At 33.6% G+C, this 22,766-nt stretch overlaps 2 protein-coding genes and 1 long non-coding RNA gene across 6 annotated transcripts; all 3 read left to right on the forward strand.

Moving 5' to 3' along the window:
* Positions 1-431: 431 nt before the first annotated feature.
* LOC137747554 (lysophospholipid acyltransferase LPEAT2-like) lies at positions 432-7,531 on the forward strand. The gene is made up of 14 exons (XM_068487684.1): positions 432-975; positions 1,504-1,684; positions 1,798-1,857; positions 2,717-2,880; positions 2,994-3,057; positions 3,158-3,226; positions 3,360-3,461; positions 3,672-3,716; positions 4,561-4,631; positions 5,356-5,422; positions 6,134-6,184; positions 6,476-6,586; positions 6,703-6,750; positions 6,871-7,531. Exons 1-14 carry the CDS (start codon positions 515-517, stop codon positions 7,039-7,041), a joined length of 1,665 nt encoding a protein of 554 aa, XP_068343785.1. The 5' UTR covers positions 432-514; the 3' UTR covers positions 7,042-7,531.
* Positions 7,532-8,525: 994 nt separating this feature from the next.
* LOC137746713 (uncharacterized) lies at positions 8,526-9,463 on the forward strand. Its single transcript, XR_011069900.1, has 3 exons — positions 8,526-8,839; positions 8,929-8,989; positions 9,103-9,463. It is a non-coding gene; the product is annotated as an uncharacterized lncRNA (long non-coding RNA).
* A 5,212-nt stretch (positions 9,464-14,675) lies between these two features.
* Positions 14,676-22,734, forward strand: LOC137746463 (MADS-box protein SOC1-like). Of its 4 annotated transcripts, none has more exons than XM_068486479.1 (9): positions 14,676-15,048; positions 15,228-15,310; positions 15,487-15,705; positions 21,014-21,101; positions 21,230-21,312; positions 21,420-21,519; positions 21,640-21,681; positions 21,879-21,920; positions 22,280-22,734. In XM_068486479.1, exons 3-9 carry the CDS (start codon positions 15,524-15,526, stop codon positions 22,403-22,405), a joined length of 663 nt encoding a protein of 220 aa, XP_068342580.1. In that variant the 5' UTR covers positions 14,676-15,048; positions 15,228-15,310; positions 15,487-15,523; the 3' UTR covers positions 22,406-22,734. The 4 variants fall into 4 exon arrangements, with proteins under 4 accessions (XP_068342580.1, XP_068342581.1, XP_068342582.1 ...); XM_068486480.1 differs by having other exon boundaries at positions 21,239-21,312; positions 22,280-22,733; XM_068486481.1 differs by having other exon boundaries at positions 21,230-21,300; positions 22,280-22,729.
* Positions 22,735-22,766: the final 32 nt, after the last annotated feature.

The following is a 22,766-nucleotide window of genomic DNA, read 5'->3' on the forward strand; positions in this document are numbered from 1 at the left end:
GATATGAAAAACGAGTTTCAAACAGTTTTTCATTTGCTTTTTCTTTTTGTCGAAATAAAAAAAATGCATGCACATATGTTTAATCTACTTGTTCACTTACTTATGATCAATGTATATTTACCATACAAATATTATAATAGAAACCCTCCGTTCTCTCTACTATTAACTAAAAATAATCTCTACAAAAAATTATTTAATTTAAAAAATATTTATTATGTGTCAAATAAATTGATAATTTTGAAAACAAGTAACATAGGAGTATTAAAAAATTGATTTTGTCCTCTCTCATCTTATCTCTTCTTTTTAATTTAGACGGTTTAAAATTATTTTGAAGGTTTAAAGTTATCCCACATATTTTATGAGCTTATTTTATTAAATAAACAAATAAATAAAACTTACAAACAACTCCAACCCACCAGATCTCACTCTCTCTCTCTCACATACACAGAAGCTTAGCGTGTAGCTTCATCTGCCGTACTGCTACTGTGCTCCCCCCAAGAAAACATAGAGAGTAATGGCAGACCACGGTATCACCTCCCCCCTCCTCTCTCCTCCACCTTCCGATCACCCCCACTTGATCCTCACCGTCCAAGACGAGACCGAGACCGATACCGATAGCCACCACAACGGCACCCACACTCATCAGAGCACCAGCGCCCACCACCACCACTCTCGCAACCCTTTTGCGTTTCTCGGGTCCGATGGGTTCACCGTGCCCGTTTCCACCACCGCCGACCCGTTTCGGAACCACACCCTGGAGATTACGGGTGTTTACGAGTCGTTAAAGATCGGAATTTGCCTGCCCGTCGCCCTGGCTCGGCTGGTGCTGTTTGGGGTGTCGTTGGTGATTGGGTTTTTGGCGACGAAATTGGCTCTTCAGGGGTGGAGGGATAAGAAGAACCCTATGCCGAGGTGGAGGTGCAGGATTATGTGGATCACTAGGGTCTGTACTCGATGCATTCTCTTCGCTTTTGGGTAAGTTTGATCTGAATTTTTGTTGGGTTTTTGTTTTTGTTTTTGTTTGTTATTCTGTTCTGGGTTGGTTAAGCTGTGTTTGGTTGCTGGGAAAGTGGAGGAATGGACTCGAAACTGGAATTTGGAATTTTTATTTTAATTGAGGTGAGGTAGTTAGTTTGAATGGAAATGGTCAGATGGAAGCTTAGGATTGTGAAATGTTTCTTGGGACCTGTTTCTGTTTGGATGCTGAAAAGTGAAAACTTGAGCAAGTAATGAACTTTGAGTTTTGGATATTTAATTGCTGCAATCAAAGTGAAGAGAATGGTTTTATTAGATTCAATTGAAAGGAAGGATAAGAAGTGTTGGAGTAAACTATTAGATTGTTTTGGAAAATTGAAAATACAAACTGGAGCGAAATGGTATCGGGTGTAATAAGTAATCGTTTGGCAGTTTATCTCTTTCATGTTATTGTTGATTTTCATTTTAATCTCTGTTTCCTCGGAGTTTTAAAATTTTGATTTTTCCCTTTTGCACCTCTTGTTGCAGCTACCACTGGATAAGACGGAAAGGAAAACCAGCTCCTAGAGACATTGCTCCAATAGTCGTTTCAAACCATGTATCTTTTATTGAACCTATCTTCTATTTCTATGAATTATTCCCTACAATTGTGGCATCCGAATCCCATGATTCCATACCTTTTGTAGGGACGATCATCAGAGCAATGCAGGTAATTTCACAGTAATTGTGCACTTCATTTGCTAACAAACTTGTTTCAGTCTCTTTAGTTGATGGAATTTATATTCGGTTTTCTTAGTTTGTCTTATCGTTTTACGTTATCAGGTGATATATGTTAATAGGTTTTCAGCATCATCAAGGAAGCAAGCTGTTAGTGAAATCAAGGTAGAAAGTTTCTGTTAGTTCTTGGTTATCCTTATTTGATTAGTAAGTTATAAACCCGTTTAGAATCATAGGTTGGCGACCATTGTCACTGCCAGTCGTTTGTTATAAAAGTAAGCGCATATATGCTTCTGCTTTCCTTCTTATAATTATTAAGTTTATCTTTTTAATTATTTGGGTGCCCTTACCTTGAAACATCTCTCTTTCAACTGTAAATTGTTGCTTCCTTAAAACTATAATTGTATTTCTTGTGATGTGGTCTCTTGACTTGGACACTGTATTCTTGTGAGATTTTAGCCCGAATCACCATGTTAATATAAATAATAGATTAATTTAAACCAAATTAAACTTGCAAGCCCACAAATCAATTGTAGTAATATATGCAAATATGAGGTCGATCCCACAGAGATTGCTTTAACACCAATTTAACCGATTAATCACTCTGAACTTAATTAAACAAACAAAGGATAGATTGAGTTGAAAAATTGAGTAATTGATCAAGACTATAATTGATGAGAAAAAGAAAATACAATTAATTAAAATAAACACATGGCACAAGAAAGTCTAAGGTTATGAATTCGCCAATAAAAATCCCATTTACTTTTCCTAGAGCCAACTATTATCCAATTACCATGCCAATTACTCAATTTTTCATAGATTGTAATATTTACATGCCCTTTTAGTCCAACTGCAGCTGGAATACACTTTACATCCCTTTTAGGTATTTATCTTCATTTAATTAGTTGCATGTTGGATGTAACTGTGTGAACCCATACTACTTTAGGAGATAAAAAGTTAAGTGTTTTTTTCAATTTTATAAGCTATTTGATACAGAAATGTGCTTTCAAGGATCTGAATACAGAGAAAAGCTTCGTGTGGTAGATTTCCTCGAGTTCTTTTATTTCCCGAGGGAACCACAACCAACGGGAGATATCTCATTTCATTTGAACTTGGTGCATTCATCCCTGGTTTCGCTATCCAACCAGTAGTTGTACGATATCCCCATGTACACTTTGACCAATCCTGGTAGGACACTTTTCCAATTTGAAACTTTCATTTGGTGCTGTCTTCAGTGGTATCTAATAATGTTTCATGTCTTTAGTGGTATCTAATAATGTTTCATGTGGAATGCTGTTCAGGGGGCACATTTCTTTGGCAAGGCTCATGTTTAGAATGTTCACACAGTTTCACAATTTCATGGAGGTAATCTCTTTCTCCTATTTGATTTTGGTCGATGCACTGTGTGGTGTTATAAGATTTTTGTATTGCATGGGCATTGATTTAGATAAATTGAATTGAGCAGGTAGAGTACCTTCCTGTTGTTTCACCCCTTGAGAACAAGAAAGAAAGTGCTATCTGTTTTTCGGAGAGGGTGAGAATTTTTGTTAAATTGATTTGCTGTCTGTTTTTCTTGAGCCATGAGTGTAGTTTTGCACTGCACATTTTCTGTTCTGCCTTTGTTTTGTAGATTGTTAATAGAAGTTGACACGTATGAATATATGCAGACTAGTCATGCTATTGCAACTGCACTCAACGTTGTACAGACATCTCATTCTTATGGAGACTTAATGCTTCTCACGAAAGCATCTCAGTCAAAATTGAAACCGGTAAGCATCTTGGTTAATACTTCTTTAGAATTTGTTTTTGTTTGAAACCAACCTATCAACCTGAGACCAGCCGACCACATTCGTTTACCCTAGCCAAAGCCCAACAATTTAGCATTACAAGAGCTTCTATGTCTTAGATTTTGTTTAAAAAATTTTAAGAGCTATTCACAACCTATTTATATTGCACTAAATGTTTCTATATGTTCACAGGAGCGACCTTCGGTGTATATGGTTGAAATGGCAAGTGTAAAATCAGTAAGTCATTGCATATAATTGCTCTCTCTCTCTCTCTCTCTCTCTCTCTCTCTCTCTCTCTATATATATATATATATATATATGTATGTATGTATGTATGTATATGTGTGTGTGTGTGTATATATAATATTATGAACTGCAAGAGAATTTATAGTTGTGCATCCTGGTGTGTAGATTAACATATATAGTTTTAGATACTATAACTAATTTTTTATTTGTCCATAGGAGTGACATTCAGCTTATATGGTTGAAATAACTTCTATCTTCTTCTTAGAAAAAGTTACATTTGGAAATTAGTTTAATATTTTTCTTGCGCCTCATTTATTTCCTCTGAATACTCTATTCTAAAGTTGTGGATGATTTGCAAAATCAGCCATTAGTACTTATAGATCTGATCGAATATGCCCAATAAAAGCATTCAGTAAACAAGGGCAAGGCTGTTGAAATGGTTTAAGATGACTATTTTATTCCTTGGTCATGACCGTGTTGCTTGTGTGCCTGTATTCTCAAGGCGCTTGTCCTTTATTTACATACTGTAACATAATGATGCGGCTCGCGCTTGAAAACAGAATAATTTCATGAGTATACCAGAGTAGACAAGGACGAAAATGCCAATATTATCCTACTTATTTCATTGATTCAATGCATTGACAAGTTATAGTGCTAACGTCTACCAGAGTGGCTATAGCTTCTTGAATACAGTCTAATGCGTCTACTTTTTGCATGGTATATGGTATTTCTATCTGCTGCCATTACAAGAGTGTCAAAGTTTTATATCCTTTATAACTTATTGCACCCTTTGCTTTGGTTAACAATGTATTTGAATTTATGTCTTGTTTTTCAGTTACTCCATATAAGCAGCATGGAAGCTGTGGACTTTCTGGATAAGTTTCTTTCTATGAATCCAGACCCAAGGTATTCTTGAAACTATCATTACATTGAAGTTATCACCAAGTCTTATTTTTGGCAAGTGATGTTTGTCAACCATTATTATTATTGTCAATGCCGCAGTTGGTTATTTAAATTTAGTATCTGTCGTCTGAATTATGATTCATATATAATTCTGATGCCTCCACCTTGTTTCTTGTAAATATCTTCCCTCGTGCCATATGCTCTTAAGTTCTCAACATTTATGGTGGAAATTCTTGTTACTAGATAAATGTAATTAGTTGTGTTAAGATTGCTTGTTCAAGATGATACATTAAATGCTCTTAGAATGTCATGTTTTAATGGCAAATATCAGTCCTGCCAACCCAGAAAACCAAAAGGGTGCAGGCTTTCTCTTATTGTCTTCGACTCTTTGTCAGTCATACTAACACTAACTATTATGTGTATACTATTTGTGTTCATCCTGCTTCTAAATTGTATGCATTTTGACAATTTTTTTTTATTTTCATTTTCATGTTTGTACAATGTCGTTCCTGAAGCTTGTCTTATCTTTGCAACTTCTATAGTTCACTTAGCAATGCTTAACGCCTTGGACAATTTATTTAACATCATTTAGTGATTAGATTCTAGCTAATAATTTAGTTAAATACAGTGGCATTTGAAATGCTTAACGTACTAGTGCTTTGAATATATGCAAAACTTATGGCAATGCAAGACCTGTAGGATTCTTATTGTTGTATCCTGCTTGCAGAGGTCATGTTCACTACCATGATTTCTTAAGGGTGCTAAGACTCAAGACTTGTAGCTTTTCCGAACAGGTCAGTTACCATTATCTTTTGCCAAACAATTTCTGTCGTCTCTTGGTTTGCAGCTTTTGTGAACTCAATGCTAAGATTTAGAGTTTAGACAGTTTATAAGATATGTACTTGCTTTTCTGATATGAACTTTGGTACATAAGAGATTCACATCAGAATCGTGTGTGTACATGTATGGGAGTTAGAATAGTGAGTTGGTAAACGTAACATGAATTGATGCTTCAAAGCACCCCAATTCGGAGACGGTTGCATGGCTTTTGATACCATTCTGTTGGTCACCTGGACCTGGTGAAGTTACTTTTTTTTGTCTATATCCCGGAATCCGGATGATTGTTTGCTCCAAGTGTTTGTCCTCTTGTGGACTTCAGTAGCGTACATTACAACTAGCTTAGTGGTTATGTGTGTTTGCATGGCGTCTACATCTTTAAGGACATGGGAACGCGTATCCTTTTGCAGGGTTACACAAGGTCTTAATTATGGGCAGGGTACACAGTTTTAAATATGCGGAGAATGCATGATAACCATTCTGGTCTTTTTACTTTTTTGACCGTTGTCTTTTCCTTATATTAACTATCATGATTGTGTTCTGTTTCTGAATGTGTAAAGTATACTATATTACATATGATTGAGCATTACAGCATGTCAATTGGTTTCTTGAATGTATTTAACTTTCAATTTTCCATGTCATTCTCATGGAAATATTTTGGATCACAGATATGTGCATTTATGGATGTGGAGAAAAGTGGAGTAATAACGTTTAAGCAGGTAATCGAACACTCCCAACCTCTCTGTCTAGAAATCCACGAAGTTGCATTAGATGGATCAATGCATGTTGACAGGCAGATTCAACTATCATAATAGCTTTGCATATTTCATATTTGGTTAGATACCAAATAATTTAGTTTCACAACTGGAATAACTTTTTGCTCATGCAAATATGGGAATTGGGCATAGATGAAATTGTTTGTGCATCTGAGTTGGTTTTGGTTTATCTTTTGTACATGCTAATGTCATGATACCATGTAGCACATAATTGTATTACTCTGTCGCTTTCAGTTCTTATTTGGATCAGCGCATATCGTGAAGCAGCCATTGTTCCGTAGAGCCTGTGAATTCGCCTTTTCAGAATGCGTTTCTGGGGAGAGTGACCATGTTTCAGAACAAAAGGTATGCTGCTTGCACTGATCTTCCTGCTTTTGCTCTTTTCAAGTCCCCACATATCATTTTTATGATGAATTGACTCGTGATTCCTTGTTTCTTAATTGCTTCTGTTTCTGAATCAGTTTGGAGAGTCCATCAGACCTGCAATCCCGGATTTGAACGAGGATGAGGTGATGGCATACCCTTTTAGGCTAGGATTTTTCAACGTTGCCTGCACATAATGGAGCATGAAAGCATAGCAAAGATATTACCAATTGCAAGATGACTAATGTGTAATAAATTGCTTGCAGGTCCGTGAACTGTTCAATCTATTTGATTCTGATAACGATGGAAGAATCAGCAAGGAAGATTTTTTGACGTGCCTAAGAAAAAACCCACTACTGATTGCGCTTTTCTCGCCTTGTTTGCATAACAAAGACATTTCAGAAGATGGTAATAGGTTGGTTGAGGAGATTGTGTAGTGGATGGGTTTCTCTTTAGGGTTTGTGGAGATTTTATGCAGCATTTGTAACCTCTGATAGTCTGGTATTATTTTGGGTGGATAAGGGAGCGGAGAGAGGCCGAGCTTCGGGTTTTGCTGAAGTACAGTGGATGGAGGGAGGAGGGGTGGGGGGGCCTTAATATTTTTGCCTTGCTCCCTAAAACTGGTCATGTCATACCAGAGTTTTGATGTAATTGCTTTTTCTTCTGTAAGTTTATGTAATCATCGTTTTTATCTTAGTACTCGCTTTATAACTTCATGTCTGTTGGATGGAACATATGAAAAGAAAAGAAAAGTACCAGGATTGATTTTTTGATGTAAAAATATGGCCACTCGAATATAGATATATGGTAGCTAATTTATGCGATTTCTTCTCTCAATTCCGGAATATCCTCCTTTCGCCAAACCCTCAAACCCAATGTCACTCCTACTTCCGTCAAACCCTCAGACAATTTAAAAAATCAAGAAATTGGAAATCACGAGAGAATCAATTTTACCCCTGATTATTCTCTATGGCCTCTTTGAGATCGATCTCTCCTCTCAGTCTATAAAAACCTTATGATTTCATTGTTGTTCTCTACGCCGCTGCATCCCAAAACCCTAATATCTCAGTTGCTTTTAGGTGATGATTTTAGTTGTTCGGTCAAATTCTAACACGATTGTCTCTTTTTGGTGCACTTTTCTGGGGCTTTGTATTCCCGGGTGGATAAGCTTTGGGAACTTGTGGTGAGAGCTGCTGCTTAACTTTTGGTGAGTTTTAATTTGAGTATTGATAATAAATTAATTGGAATATTAGACTGTGCCTTTCTGTGTCGCTATCTATTTAAGTGGTTAAGATTGTAAATTTTCTTAGTCAACAAAAAGAAAAAGGCAACTCAAGCTCTTTATGTCCTCCCAATTTGTGCTTTTGAAATCTTTTTCATATAGGAAGCAGTATTGGCTGCTTCTCTTCGTGTTCTTATCATGCATATTTCAAAACGGAAAGAAGGCTTTGTTTTTCTTCTTTTTGTTGATTTTATCTAATTATAATGATGCTTTGATAAATTTAAATTAACAATATACTGATTACTATTGAATGAAATTTCAATTGTGAAATTTACAGAATGTTTCTAAGTGTAAATTCATGTATTATATATCGCTTTTGGTAATTTCCAGAATATTTTGATATCTAATAGACTAATACTAATGTATTGAATCAATACTACACATTCAAATTATATGCATGTTAGAATGTTTTTTTTCCTTTGTTTTTTTTCATTTGTTTTCTTTTATTTATTTGACATTCATATTGTATTTTCTTTTGTTAGATTGAGTGAGCGTTTTGGAATACAATGGCTGCGAGAGATATGTTTGTTGAAGCTACTAAAAAAGTAAGTTCTCAAATTTGGACCAACGCTAATGCTTCGTAAGTGCCACCTCCTTCACTTGTGGATAGTGTTAAGAAGAAAAAAGTGTGGTGAATCTTTTAATCCCATTGACCCTAGAGCTACTTGCAACTACTGTAAGAAGAGTTATGCTTGTGATACGAAGAAGTGTGGGACCTCTAGTTTGTGGAACCATTTGTCTAATCAGGTAAAAGGTATCCTCATAGGGTTGAGGACAAAAAACAAAATATCCTTAGCTTTGGGGAGAAAGATGGTAATGGATAAGTTCCTTGACTCCTAAGATGGTAGAGGCATTGATTTGCACACAAAACTGGTTAAGGTCATCTTGTATCTCTTCAGAAGTTGAATCATCATCCATTGATGAGATGGAACTCCATGAGCAGATCATTTCAGGTAATAAACTATTTGAAGTGTATTTGGTTTTCATTTTTCAAGTAAATACTTTCTGACTTGTTTTCTTTTCATTTGTATATGTTTTGTAGAGCTTTCAGTTGCTTCCACATCTGAAATGGATATCGTTGATTAATACATGGTTGAGTTAAGGTACTTTGCAATTTCTATGAACTAATCAAATCTAATCTTCTATTTAAATTCTAATGCTTTTGTGTTATCAGCAATGGTTTACTGATTTAATGAATGTTTTGAATCCATTGCAGGCTTGCAACTCCTCTTGAATGCTTTGGACCTTGACTTTGGGAATAAATTAGTAGATGTCATCTCATGTTGCGGAGGGTCATCAACATTTGTTGATCAAAGCGCATGGACACTACTACTATCTAAAGTTTTGAATTTTATTATAATTTTGGGCTTGATAAGTTAGTTCATGTTTAACTTTTGAATTTTATCAGTATGGAATTGTTAAGTTGAATTCTTGTTACGGTTGAAGTTTGGAACGTGGATTTTAAATATGATATTTAAGTATTTGAGATTTCAAGTTTCAAGTTCATTTTTTGTTGAGGAAATTTGGATTCAAGAGTTCTGGTTACTAGGTTGAGTCCTTTTAATGATTGTCTACGAAGAATAATAAAATTGTTATTAAAAAAATAGTACGAAGCACAAATTGAAAAACCTGTCCAACCCAACCCACAAAATAATGGGTTGGGTGGATTGGATTACATGTTTGAGCGGCTGGAAATAGATTCTAAGAATCGCTACTCGAGCGTGTTAGGTCGGCCATCTGGTTTGGGCCCAACTTGAACCGACTCACCCATTGCCCACCCTTACTCTCAACTTTAATCTAATTGGAGTAATGGTCCTACAATTAAAAATTTTGATCAATGGTCCCTTAACTCTTCAATATATGTAACTATGATCATTTTCTTCAACTTTGTTAGAACTTCTGTTAAAATGAGTTAAGTGCGACGCACATGAGGCTGAATCGAGGTGCAAATATGGAAAACCAAATGAGAAAAATTGTAATAATGGTCCCTAAACTTTAACCCAACTAAAGAAATGATCCCTCAACTTTTAACCCGATTAGAGCAATAGTCCTCAACTTTAACCCAATTGTAGCAATAGTCATTCCAACATAAATTATTTTGATGAAATTATGATACAGTTAATGAAAAGGACAATAGTTGCACGTTTTGATGAGTTAAGTGACTAATGATCATGAATTTTTAGTTGAAAGACCATTACTAAAATTGGATTAAAGTTGATAAACTATTGCTAAGATTTTCTCCGTTTCTTTTGAATTTTACAATTGATCTGAGCGAGTCATTACGCGGTAGAGTTTGCTTATGTACCCACCATCCGACTTCACCATTGTCGTCTTCTAGTATATGCTTCTTTCCGGTCGATTGCTTATACCAGTTGAGGTTCTATATCTGCTTTGAACTGTGGTAAGAAACTGATTTACTTGCATATATCTATTAAACAATATAAATAACACAAAATTTGCTCTTGATTTTCCGTGTATCTTTTTGTTAAACCAGCACATTTTTATTCGGTTTCCATTTTTTTTTATTCCATTTTTTTTTGTTACAAAGGAACCCAAAGTTCAAGCAGAACCGCTAAACAAGGAAGAATATTATCCTAAGAGACTTACACAAATAGCCCGAGTTCTAGCAACCCAGGTTTCATTATTTTGTTTCTCTGCAACACATGCAAGTTTTCATTTAAAGAGATCTTATTAAATAGATTGAGTTTTCAATTGCAAAATGACACTAACTCTGTTCGACCTTGTCTAGATTGATTGAATTGATTTGGACCCTTCACAAATTCCTTTTTCTGTTTTGAGAAAAAATAGGACAATTGATGGCAAACGACGGTTATCCGCCATTTCCAGGTCCGAAGAGATTATAAGGAATTTCACTTTGCTAGTAGCCACAGTCAAGTAGACTCACTAACTCGGAGCATCGAACCTGGGACCTCTCACATTTTTTGTTTATTGGAAAGCCGCAATCCGCGCCCTTTAATACCGAACCACTTGATGTGATTACCATTTTCTTTTTCTCGGTTTGCATCTTTTGCGCAAATATTTATAGGAGTTTTAATGAAAAGTCTATGGTACTGTTCACTTTAACAAAAAACCATATTTTTACACTAAAAAGTCAATCCTAGTACTATTCACTTTATCCTTTATTTTATCCTTATCATTAAAACCTAAAGTTTTCAAATCTTTTTCATTCATTTTCCTGATATTTATCCCTCATTTGTATATATTTATGATCATACACCGCATTTTATTAGTCTATTCACTTGACTTTTAGTACTTATCGAAGCCCACATGTTACACCTGTTTAATATCATATGTAAGATGTTTCGTGTGCATACTGTTTTTTTTTATATTGGATATTAGATTTATTAATACGTTTCATTCTATTGCATCATACAAGAGACCAAGACTTTGAAGTTTCTTAATACTCTTCGGGCATTAGTCTGTTGATCCTTAATTCTCATCCAACGATGAGTGGGAGGCTTACAACGCTCAATTATTATGAATTTAAAGTTCAAATTTAAGCGATACCAAATTAAGCTTCTATTGTATGGTTTTGTCGAACTTTATCTTCTTTTAATGTAAAAATATCGATGTACTTAAAAGAAAAAGTTCAAATTAAGCAATGGAGAACATGTCGCTCATTGCATCTATAATCCAAATGAGTATATTAACGTTGAACTTGGTCAATATTAACACTCTGCTTTTAGTAATTTTTTTTCCCAATATTAATGAGATAATATTTTGTTTCATGACTAGGAAAGAAATTACACATTCTAGATGACAAATAATTAGATTAGAACCCGATGTTTCTTGATCGAATCAGAACTTGGTGATCTTTGATTCTAAATTGAGGGCCTGAAATTCCTCGTTATTAATTGTATAGCCAACCCAAACTATATTTGGTGGATTTCTATACGTTTATTCTAGGCATTGAATATGGCTCTGTCCTTGCAACAAAACATTTGGTATATTTTTAGAGTAAATTAGAGAAATGGTCTCTTAACTTTGATTGAATTGTAGCTTTGGTCTCTAAACTAAAATTCTATTAGATTTAGTCCTTCAACTTGACAAAACGTGGAGCATTAGTCCTTTGGTACTAATACCATGAGATTTTCTATTACTATGATAATGTGGTCTTTGTGGACTCCATATTTTTGTTGACGTGGATGCCATGTGGGCTAAAAAAATTATAAAAAAATACAAACATAGAGAAAGGAAAAAGAAAATACATAAAATAAAAATGGTTTAATTTTCTCTCTTCCATCTTCCTGCCGCCCACCTCCTTCTCTGAACCCAGCCGTCATTGTAGCACTCTCCCAACAAACAAATAATAGAAAAGTTCAAATCTAAATTTGTAACACAATCTTCCTTTCCAAACAACTTCACACAATGACCTCCATCCTTGCAGCACCTTAGTCCACGCTGCCTTGACAACTCAATCTCTAGTTCCCCACCACCTACAATCGAAACCCTCACAGCACATCGGTCGGAACTGTGCGTCAGCCACATGGGCTGTTTGACAACAAAATAGTCATTGGCCTTTCTGCAAGTGACCGACAATGTCAGCAATTGGATCCTAGCGCTAGGTTCCACCCACTGACCTTGGCTCAATTTTTGGGTTAAATTTGGCAAAAAAGAAGTTTTAACCCAAGACTTTCTTTTAGCCTAATGATTGGAGAAGTTTTGGACGAGTTTAAAACTAAATTTTGAGTTTTAATCCAACCGTTAGAGTTGGTTAAGTTTTGAAGATGATATGGACTCAAAATTTGAGTTTTTTTTTTTTTTTTTTTTTTGTTTTGGGCCTTAGAGATGATTTGGACCCAAAATGTGAGTTTTTTTCCCACCCCAGTTGAAGACGGCCTTAGAGATGATTTGGACCCAAAAATGTGATTTTTTTTCCACCCCTTGTTTGAGACAGCCTAAGCCAACCTATCATGCTCTTTTATCTTTACTTGTGGTATTGGTATTTGCTAACTTAAATATTAAAAGATAAATTAGTACAATATAATAAGACATAAGGAGTGAGAAAAAAGAATTATCTATTGCCACGATCACATTACATTATCCCCTCGATTCGACCACACAAAAAGGAGATGATCCTTTTGAGGCTTTGACAAACACAAGCCCTACTCTCGCTCGTTGCTCCCCAAGTTGTCATGCTTGCCTTTTTACATAAACCTATTAAATTTATAGGAAAAATTTGTAAACTAAATAATTTGTCACTAATAGAAATGAACACGATTATTAATACTTAAGTAATAACATAATAATTAACTTCCATATAATTTAATTTATAAAAATTTGTCTACAAATTTAGTCTCCGTAACATTACCCATTTTTATAAGGGTAATGTTAGGTTGACTAAATTTTAGATAAAATTTACAAATTAAATAATGTGTCACTAATAAGAATGAGCACGTTAATCAACATGTAAGTAATAATCAAATCATCAACTTCTATATCGTTTAATTTACAAAATTTTGTTTACATATTTAATTATTTAGCATTATCCCTTCTATAATTTAATCACAAACTTTTAATTATTTAATTATATAAAGAAACATCTACTATATATATATATTTTGGCATTAAAAAAGTAAAGTAAACAAAACTGGGGAAAAGGACAAAATGTGATGTGCCAGACAAGGTGGGGGCCCGTGGGGACTACACCCCTATTTTTGATACGCAAATTAATGATATAGGCTTGTTGCGTTTTCGACTTCTGATTGGCTGGAGGTCTGCGTAGTCGTACGGACGATGTTGATGTATTGCTACCATTGTACCATCTTCGCCGGTTTTAACTCTGTCCCTCCCATATTTTATGCTTTTTTTTTTGTTTTTTTTTTTTTTTTTGCCCTTTTTCTTTGCTTTCTGTTATGGGTGCCATTTTGTAGTTTAACGTCCATCACAAGAAACAAAATAAAAATCAATGCATTAGTAACAAACAATGATAAAATTAATATAAAAATATAATGTGCAGGTGATGAATAATGTTCAGAATAAATCTATATTGACGAGAAAAATGATCTTGCATTTGTTTATAAATAATTAACATATTTTTTATATTGTTAATTGATTTTACGACGAAATCTTAATTTTCTTCGATGATTAGTATCTGCTATAATCCATTACATCTTAAGGTCAAATTATTCCTCTCCTCCCACTGCAGGAACAATACATAATAAACAATGATAACATTAATATAAAAAGCGTACCAACCCAGAAACTCAGTACACTCTCATATACATCTCTCTCTTTGGTTTTTCTTTTGAGAACTTTCATCAAACAGGTAGTTTTAAGTTCCTTGCTTTCTCATAGTACTTGCCTTTTGTGTCCAGAATTTCTTTTTCTTGTGTGTTTTGTAGGTTTACCAAAACAAGCAAAGGACGAGGCATTTTTGCATACAACCTTTGATTTTTATATTACTATAGTATATTTTTCGTTTCTTTTTCAAGGTGGGGTTTTAAGAAGAGAAGGATAGAAAAAAACAAGGAGTTTTAACTAAAAACTCGTGATACTGTTCATTTTAACGAAAAATCACATTTTTATACTAAAAAATCAATCATAGTACTATTTATTTTACCTATTATTTTATCATTATCATTAAAACTCAAAATTTTCAAATCTTTTTCATTAATTTTTCTAAAAAACAAGGCAAGAAAAAAAAAAGAGAAAAAAAGGTAGGTGTGTTGGTTGCCTCTGCTTACCCCAGGTTAAGGGTCAATCATCAATCTCCACCCTCCCTGTTTCTCTATAATTTCCTTCCTTTCTGGGTTTTTTAGTCTCCCCCCATCACTCTCCCTCTCTCCTCTCTTTTTTTTTCTTTCTTTGGCATCTTGTTCTTCCCATATTTGTCCCTAGCTTCTTCTGGGTTAGTTTGCATATTTGGTAAATTCGCTGAGTACCCTCTCCCACTGCTCTGAAGAGGATCTTCTCTTTTTCTTTGAATCAATCATTCACAATACACCCACCTCCTCGACCTTCTCCTCCTCCTCTCTCTCTCTCTCTCTCTCTCTCTCTCTCTCTCTCTCTCTCTCTATATATATATATATATATATGCGCTAATATATGTGCTTTTTTGGGGTTTAGTCCAAGTCCTTGCTCAAAAACTTGAGAGAAAAGAGCTCTCACTTTCCACTTTTGGCTATTTGGTGATAATTTCGTAAGACTTACTTATTCCCTTAGACTCTCTCTCTCTCTCTCTCTCTCTCTCTCATCCACTTTTTCTTTGTTTGATTTTGTTTACTCTTCATTTTAATTTTTGCACTCCTCGTTTGCTTACACAAATTATATCTATATGTATATATATTGATTGCTTGCCAACCGTTTTGAACTGAACAGGATCTACTGCCTTCCACCTGATCTATACCCTCATTCCAACTCACAAAAAGAAATAAGCTTTTTGGGTTAATTTTGCTTATTTGGTAAGATTTAATTATCTTCTTCTTCTTTTCGTTATTTTCATAGACGTATATATCTCTTTTGTACAAATTTGGGATTTTTTCAAGTTTTTGTCTGATGATTTCTGCAGAGACCAAAAAAAAAAAAAAAATAATAATAATGAACTGATCTCAGAGCTTTCATTTTCTTGTGTCAAAAGGGTGGAAGGAAATTAATTAAAAATTAAATCATCAAAAATGGTGAGAGGAAAAACTCAGATGAGGCGCATCGAGAACACGACGAGTCGTCAGGTGACATTCTCAAAGAGGAGAAGTGGTCTGCTAAAGAAGGCCTTTGAGCTCTCAGTTCTTTGCGATGCTGAGGTTTCCCTCATCATCTTCTCTCCCAGAGGAAAACTCTACGAATTTGCAAGTTCCAGGTATTTTTTATTTTATTTAATTTAATTTTTATAAAACCCCACATAGTTTTTATTTTCTATTTACATGAAAAAAATGCATAAAAAATGTTCGTTTAATTTGCCAGAGAATTTGAATGTAATACTAGATCCACTATTAAAATGAATCTGGCATGCATATGATTGCCCGTACGAGCTTTCTTTGCACACAGTACCGTACTGTTGTATATATGGTTATATTGAGTAAGTCCATTTTTACTTTTCATTCAGATTCTTTTTAAAACAAGTTGCATATTTATTTGTCTGAATAATTTATTCCAATTACAATTAATTATCTGAATTTTTTTTTTCTTTTTGTAAAAGTAACCTAGTGAACTATTTGAAATTTTCCGATCAATCACTCACCATCATATTTGATTAAATTTCATCTACTTTGTCGTAAAATACTAACACATGAGTAGGTAAAGTTGTGCCATTATTTGACCTCAAAGTGAATGAAATTTCATCAAAATTGACACTAAGAGATTAATTGATTGATTTCAAATAGTTAAGAGGCTTAATTGACAAAAGAATAATAATAATAATTTAGGAAGTAAATTTCAACTAGAGTAATAATTCAGAGATCAAAAGATAATTTACCCTATTTATATTTGGGGAGCAGTCCTTGCATTACTATTTATAGTAAACTTTAATATATGGTCTGTAGCAGTTGCTCATTTGATCTGGCTACTTCCACTGAGTTTGGCTACCTACTGTTCATAAGACCTTTTGAATTGTTTTGTTCTTTTGCATCTTCGGTAATCGAAGGCAGGAAAATATTAAAAAGAATTAAGTCATTTAGGGCTAGTTCAAGAGTGAGGGTGAGTCGAGTGAAGAGCAAGAGTAAACTAGAAATTCGGAGTTTGAAACTCTCTTTGTGAAAAAAAAAAAAAGTAAAATAAAATAAAGGAGGTTCAAAAGAATTAATATTCATGGGTTAATCACAAGATCTGGGTTACTAAAGATTAATACTTAATAATTCATGGGTTAATTACAAAGTTTGGGTTAACTTCTATGACTTTTTAAATTATTTAGAGCATCTCTATGGGCTTTTTCAATGAGTTCCTAACTATATAATTTAGGGAAGATCTCTAAAAAAAAAAAAAAAAAAAAAAAAATCTACTTCAAACATACTCTCTATTCACCTCCTAAGATACGGATCCATCTAGCAGCTCCTAAATATAAGGAATGAGAAATGAGCTATTACATATAGGGAATGAGAAATGAGCTCTTAATGGAGAAATTTTTCAGTGTGCCATGAGCATGGCTCGATACACCAAGTCTCATGATACAAACGGTTGAATTTTTTTTTTAAGTATCCAACCACTTTTACCCACCACATCCCGAGCTCGACTCCACCGTATCATGGTATTATCCGCTTTGGGCCCCGACCACGCCCTCACGGTTTTGTTTCTGGGAACTCACACGAGAACTTCCCAGTGGGTCATCCATCCTGGGATTGCTTTAGCCCTTTCTCACTTAACTTCGGAGTTCATGGGAACTTTGAAGCTAGTGAGCTCCCAAAAGACCTTGTACTAGGTAGAGATAAGAATATACATATAAGGCTTACATGATCCTCACCCCTGGGCGATGTGGGATCTTACAATTGTGACACTTTACATATTTTTATTATTATTTTTTTTTAAATTTTAATGAAAGAAAGACAATTTTTGGGTATTATAAAAGTTTGACCATTTTTGCCTTCTCCCTTTACATATGTAGATTATTGACTCATAATTATTATGTCAATAGAAAATATATTTGGAGTTCAACTCTTTTAAAGAGTTCTTATAATAATATTTTGATAGTTTTAATTAAAATTTTGTTATAACTAAAACGCATGATTAGAGATGCTCTTGAGATCTTCTTGGCAAAAGAGAATTTAAGGGATTTAAACTATAGTCCTATTGCTTGAGAGGAACTTGTGCGGCAGAAATAACAAAAAAGGGACACTGCTTTACAAAATTTAATTTTTTTTCTTTTTATGGGGATTTTACCAAACCTGATTGACATAATCTCGTAGAAGAGGAGTGGATAAGGCTTTGTCCCACGTTTCTTTTCCTTTTAATGGACATATTAGTATTTCGCATCAAGAAATGTACTTTCAAGACAAATGTGTTACGAGAGATTATATTCAATTCCTAAATTATTTCCTTCACACTTTTTTATTTTTTTATTATTTTATGATATTTTACAGATCACTAACGTAATTTCGGATGTGTGAATATAATCTCTCATGCGATATCTCCACTTTTCTCTCGATATAATTTTATATTCATTCATTTGGGTGTTGTTTAAACCGATGAATGCATTTTCACAATATTAGAAAGAAAAAAAACCCATAAAAATTACAAAAAAATAGGAATATGTGTTTAGTAATCAAACAAGATTTGTACGAATATACATCAAATTGTCAAATTTTAACAGTACATCTCTTTTTTAATTGAAGAAGTCCTAAGTTTGAATACCTTTCCCATAAAAGAAAGAAGAATATATATGAAACTACGTAGAAAAAAATAAAACAATCTACTTTTGGCATAATGCATTACATAACCTAATAATGCATAACCTAATACCATATGATTCAATTTTCACAATGGTATACATTATCTGGATGACACATGATGCAAAGTAGTTAACAGTTTGTTTTTATCTTTTTACCGATATATATGATGTCTTACTCCTATGTACTATTTACTATCTATAAGACGCAACCTTTTCCTGATTGTCATCTTGAGGTTTTGGATAGCTTTATTATGATGTCCTATGTACTATTAGTGCATGTTTGAACAAAATATATTTTTCAACTTAAAAAATATACAACCATATATTCACACTAAAAGATGGGGAATTTGGACAAAGGCACAATAATTTGGTATCTAACTTGTCATTCACATAACTCAAACTTAAGACCTTTCATTTATAAAGTAGAGATAAATATTACTAGACCGTAGTGCTAAATAAAAATTAGTCAAACTAGTTAACTTATGAACTTTATGCAAACATTTTCGGATATTATTGAAACTAGGGTTTCTATCAGTGTTCTAAAAATCGACCTAGGCGACCGCCTAGGTGCTAGGCAGTGAAGGCCCACTGCGATTTAGGGAAAATCGTTTTGAAAAATCGGTATGGAACTAGGCGGAGGGCTAGGTGGCACCTAGGCAGTCCTAGGCGGCTCCTAGGCGATTTTTATTTTTTGTTATTTTTTATTGATTGTGTGCTTTTTACTTTTTTGGTTTCATGGTGTTATATTAAGGAAATTGTGTACCTAATTTGCAAATGATGGACTTACTACAAGTTCAACCAATAGTGAAACGAATTGGAGCACTTTTGAGGGAATACATACAAAGAAAAGAAATAAACTAGATACAACAAGATTAAATAATTTAGTCTATGTCCAATCCAATGCAAGGACCATGAACAAGAAGAATTTAGTCTATCATCCAAGAATCCTCCTCATTATGATTATATGCTTATTGTTTTTTAAATATTGAACTTTTTGGATGTATGTACTTTGTATAGTCTTCTACTTCTATTTTTGCATTTTATCATTCTTTTATTATCCATACAAGTATAGTTTATTTTTAGATGTAAATAGACACTTATTTACAAGATATATAATAAATTTATATAATCTCACCTAGCTGCCTAAGTGCTAGGTTCCTGCCTGCCGCCTGACTAGCGCCTATCATTTTTTAGAACCTTGGTTTCTATGTTAGCCGATATAGAGGCATATTATTTATAGTGTAGCTCATGAGAAGTAATATAGTTCTCACCAACCTTTTTTAATGAGAATATTCAATATGTAGGTCTTTTTTGAGAAATAACCATGGGTTTCTTTTATTGCTTTACTAAGAGGCAACGGCAAGACAAGGGAAAGGGCATATAAATTGTCCTATGAAAAGTGATTACTTGGTGCAATTCCGCCCGTTGGGTTTGGGCTTGTGCAAAGGCGATTAGTATTTACAAATTTTAATTTTAATTTTTTTTTTGCCTTGTAAGTGTTTAAGTGTGAACTTTGTAAGTTTGTCCTTTGAAAATAAAACTCATTGTTTAACTCCAATAGTTTAATTTCAAATACAAAGCAAAGCATAACTTTACAACAAACATAATTAATTAAAAATATAAGGCAAATGAAGAAGATGGTTAGATATTTACAAATTTTATTTTTACTTTTTTTATGCCTTGTAAGTGTGTTTAAGTGTGAACTTTGTAAGTATATCCTTTGAAAATAAAACTTATTGTTTAACTCCCATAGTTTAATTTCAAACACAAAGCAAAACATAACTTTACAACAAACATAATTAATTAAAAATATAAGGCAAATGAAGAAGATGGTTAGATATTTATAGAATAAAAATAGGGAAACATTGGATGTGGTCTCTATTTATCAATGTTCTTTGGTTGAAATTTTGTTGGTTTTCAATTTTTCATTGAAATCCCTGAAAATAATGTAATAATGTAATTCTATGTACGTTATTATAATTTTTAAATTAAAAATTATAATTTGTAGTTGTTTATATTAATGAGATTTTAAATAAAACCCATGATTTGTGAGAACGAAAATATTAAAAGATAAATTATACTCTCCAATATATTATACATATATATAAATATGGGTACACTTATAAAAAATAACCAAAAATGGGTACATTCTTCAAAACCAAAATAATATATACTAGGTTCAATAACATTAGTAAAATTCTTTGATTAAACTTGACATAGATACATTCTCAAATCAAAGAAAAAGAATGTACCCATATAAGTTTAAAAGTTGGATTAGAAAAAAATAGAATGGATTTTGTATATTTAAGAATGGGTACATTTAAGACTAAAAAATTGAAATATTATATGAACGAGTACGTTTAAAATAAAAAGGTTGAAAAATATGTTTATAAAAAAGTAATGAGTACCATAACTTTTTTAATTTGGAAATGTTTTGAATTAAAAAATAATTAGGAGCTTAGTAAAGGTATGAGTATTAAAATCCTAAATCAATAACTAATTTTTATTTTTAAAAATCATGCAACTGAATCATTAATATATTAATGATATGGACTCCGATCAAAATCAACCGATGGAAGTGGTAATTCCAAAGTTCTTGCCCAGCCTATTGGGTCATGAGTGGACTTGCTCTAAAAGACATGTAGAATTGAATTGTGTAAGAGGAAAAGGTTTATGAAGAATTAAAAGTGGAACATGCATGCTGGAGCATTCAATTTGCATATATTAATATATTATATGCTTATATAAAGGGAAGATTTATCATATTTAGCATTGGTTATAAACTCAGCATGCAGGGAACCATAGAGCGTTATCTGAAGCATGCGAAAGACAATCAAACCAACAACAAATCCAGTTCTAGTGAACAAAATATGCAGGTACGTACCGTGCCTCGTTTTTGTACTTAAGTTCATCCCAGAAAGTGTTCACAGTTGCGTGGACGAACTTATTGGAGTACTGTTTAGATCCATATCTTGGTCTTGTGATGAGTTTTTGTTTAAATCAGAACATGCAGCATCTGAAGCAAGAAGCAACTAGCATGCTGAAGCAGATAGAGCTTCTTGAAGTATCAAAACGGTTCATGCCCTTGTCTGAAACTTTTCTTTTATCTGAACTTGTCGTCGAAATATTCAGTTTTTTAATCCTTTTCAAAAGGCTTCTTTTTTTAAACGTGGAATTTGCAAATTATGCCTCAGGCAACTCTTGGGAGAGAGTCTAGGATCATGCACTCTTGCAGAATTACAAGAAATAGAGCACCAGTTGGAGAAGAGCGTCTACAACGTCCGAGCCCGAAAGGTTTATCTGAGAAACTAAAATTATTTAAGCACCTGTAGATTCTGGCACTAGCAGTTTCTCATCTTTGATTAATTTGATATTTAATAAACTTTTTTTCTCTTTTTCTAATTAATTCTACAGAACCAGGTTTTCAAGGAACAGATTGAGCAACTGAGAGAAAAGGTAAAATTGCTGCAACATAAAGTTCAAAAATAAAGAATTGCATGTCTGCTGTGCTACTGCTAGCTGACTAAATATTACAAAATGTGTAGCTGCAAAATAAGAAATCTACAAACAGTGCAGAACAGTTAATTCCGACAAGAGGTAATGATTATGGTAGTTAACTATGTAAGGCTTTTATTTTTTTGGATAAATTTCAGGGAAAACTCCTCACAGCTGAAAATACAAGACTGGTTGAGAAGGTAAACCCACCTTATTAAGTTATCATAATCTTCTTTTATATTAAATGTATATTTTAAATTTAGCAGTCACTGGTATTTTCTTATGTTGTACGGATACGGACACAGGGACACGACATCTGGGAAAGTGGAAAGAAACTCATGTTTCTTGAAAGAAATTGAGTGATTGTTCCTACTCGATTTTACTTACAAATTTAGAAAACCTAGCATTTATATATCATGTTAACATTATTCCAATGCCACAAGCCAGCGTTATTTTATATATTTGGTTGTCACTTGAGAGACTTAAATGGTAGTTTCCATCGACAAAACTTGATGTCAATGGTTGAACAAAAAATGACAGTTTCACTTATTCTTTGTAGTATGGTAGTTTCAAGAAAACATTGGACGAGCGAAGAGAAAAGACGCCCTACAATGAAAGTAGTACAAGCTCGGATGTTGAGACTGAATTGTTCATTGGACTGCCGGAAAGTAGGGCGAGGCGCTAGCTTCTACTCCTAGAGAGCCGACATTAATATAACCTAAAATCCATGAATGAGCAGTTATATTCTTTCTGTAGTTTCAGATTGTTTTTTGGCCCTGCATTAGATTGTTGCTCCACTAAATTAACATTTCAGTGGAGCTCTGGAAGTAATCACAACTGTATTGGTGGAGGGATCATATTGTCTTCTTGGAAATGATTATGATGCATATATATGGACTATTTGATTTTTGTTAGATATATCTTTATGTTCTATTGAAATTCTCCAATGTTCCTTTTACGTGGTCCTTTTACTTCGTGTTCTTTCATCAAATGCAAAGCATCTATCATCAATTAGCTACTCAGTCTCGTCTCTACTTTGTTAGAGA

This window comes from Pyrus communis, chromosome 10 (assembly GCF_963583255.1).
Source record: "Pyrus communis chromosome 10, drPyrComm1.1, whole genome shotgun sequence".
Lineage (NCBI taxonomy): Eukaryota > Viridiplantae > Streptophyta > Magnoliopsida > Rosales > Rosaceae > Pyrus > Pyrus communis.

Bases quoted from the DNA above. Each gene is read 5' to 3' on its own strand.
- LOC137747554 (XM_068487684.1), top strand. From the start codon at position 515: ATGGCAGACCACGGTATCACCTCCCCCCTCCTCTCTCCTCCACCTTCC. The intron at 5,423-6,133 runs GTCAGTTACCAT...TTTGGATCACAG, and splicing joins CTTGTAGCTTTTCCGAACAG to ATATGTGCATTTATGGATGT. The intron at 6,751-6,870 runs GTGATGGCATAC...AATTGCTTGCAG, and splicing joins CGGATTTGAACGAGGATGAG to GTCCGTGAACTGTTCAATCT.
- LOC137746463 (XM_068486479.1), top strand. From the start codon at position 15,524: ATGGTGAGAGGAAAAACTCAGATGAGGCGCATCGAGAACACGACGAGT. The intron at 15,706-21,013 runs GTATTTTTTATT...TTATAAACTCAG, and splicing joins TACGAATTTGCAAGTTCCAG to CATGCAGGGAACCATAGAGC. The intron at 21,682-21,878 runs GTAAAATTGCTG...GATAAATTTCAG, and splicing joins TTGAGCAACTGAGAGAAAAG to GGAAAACTCCTCACAGCTGA.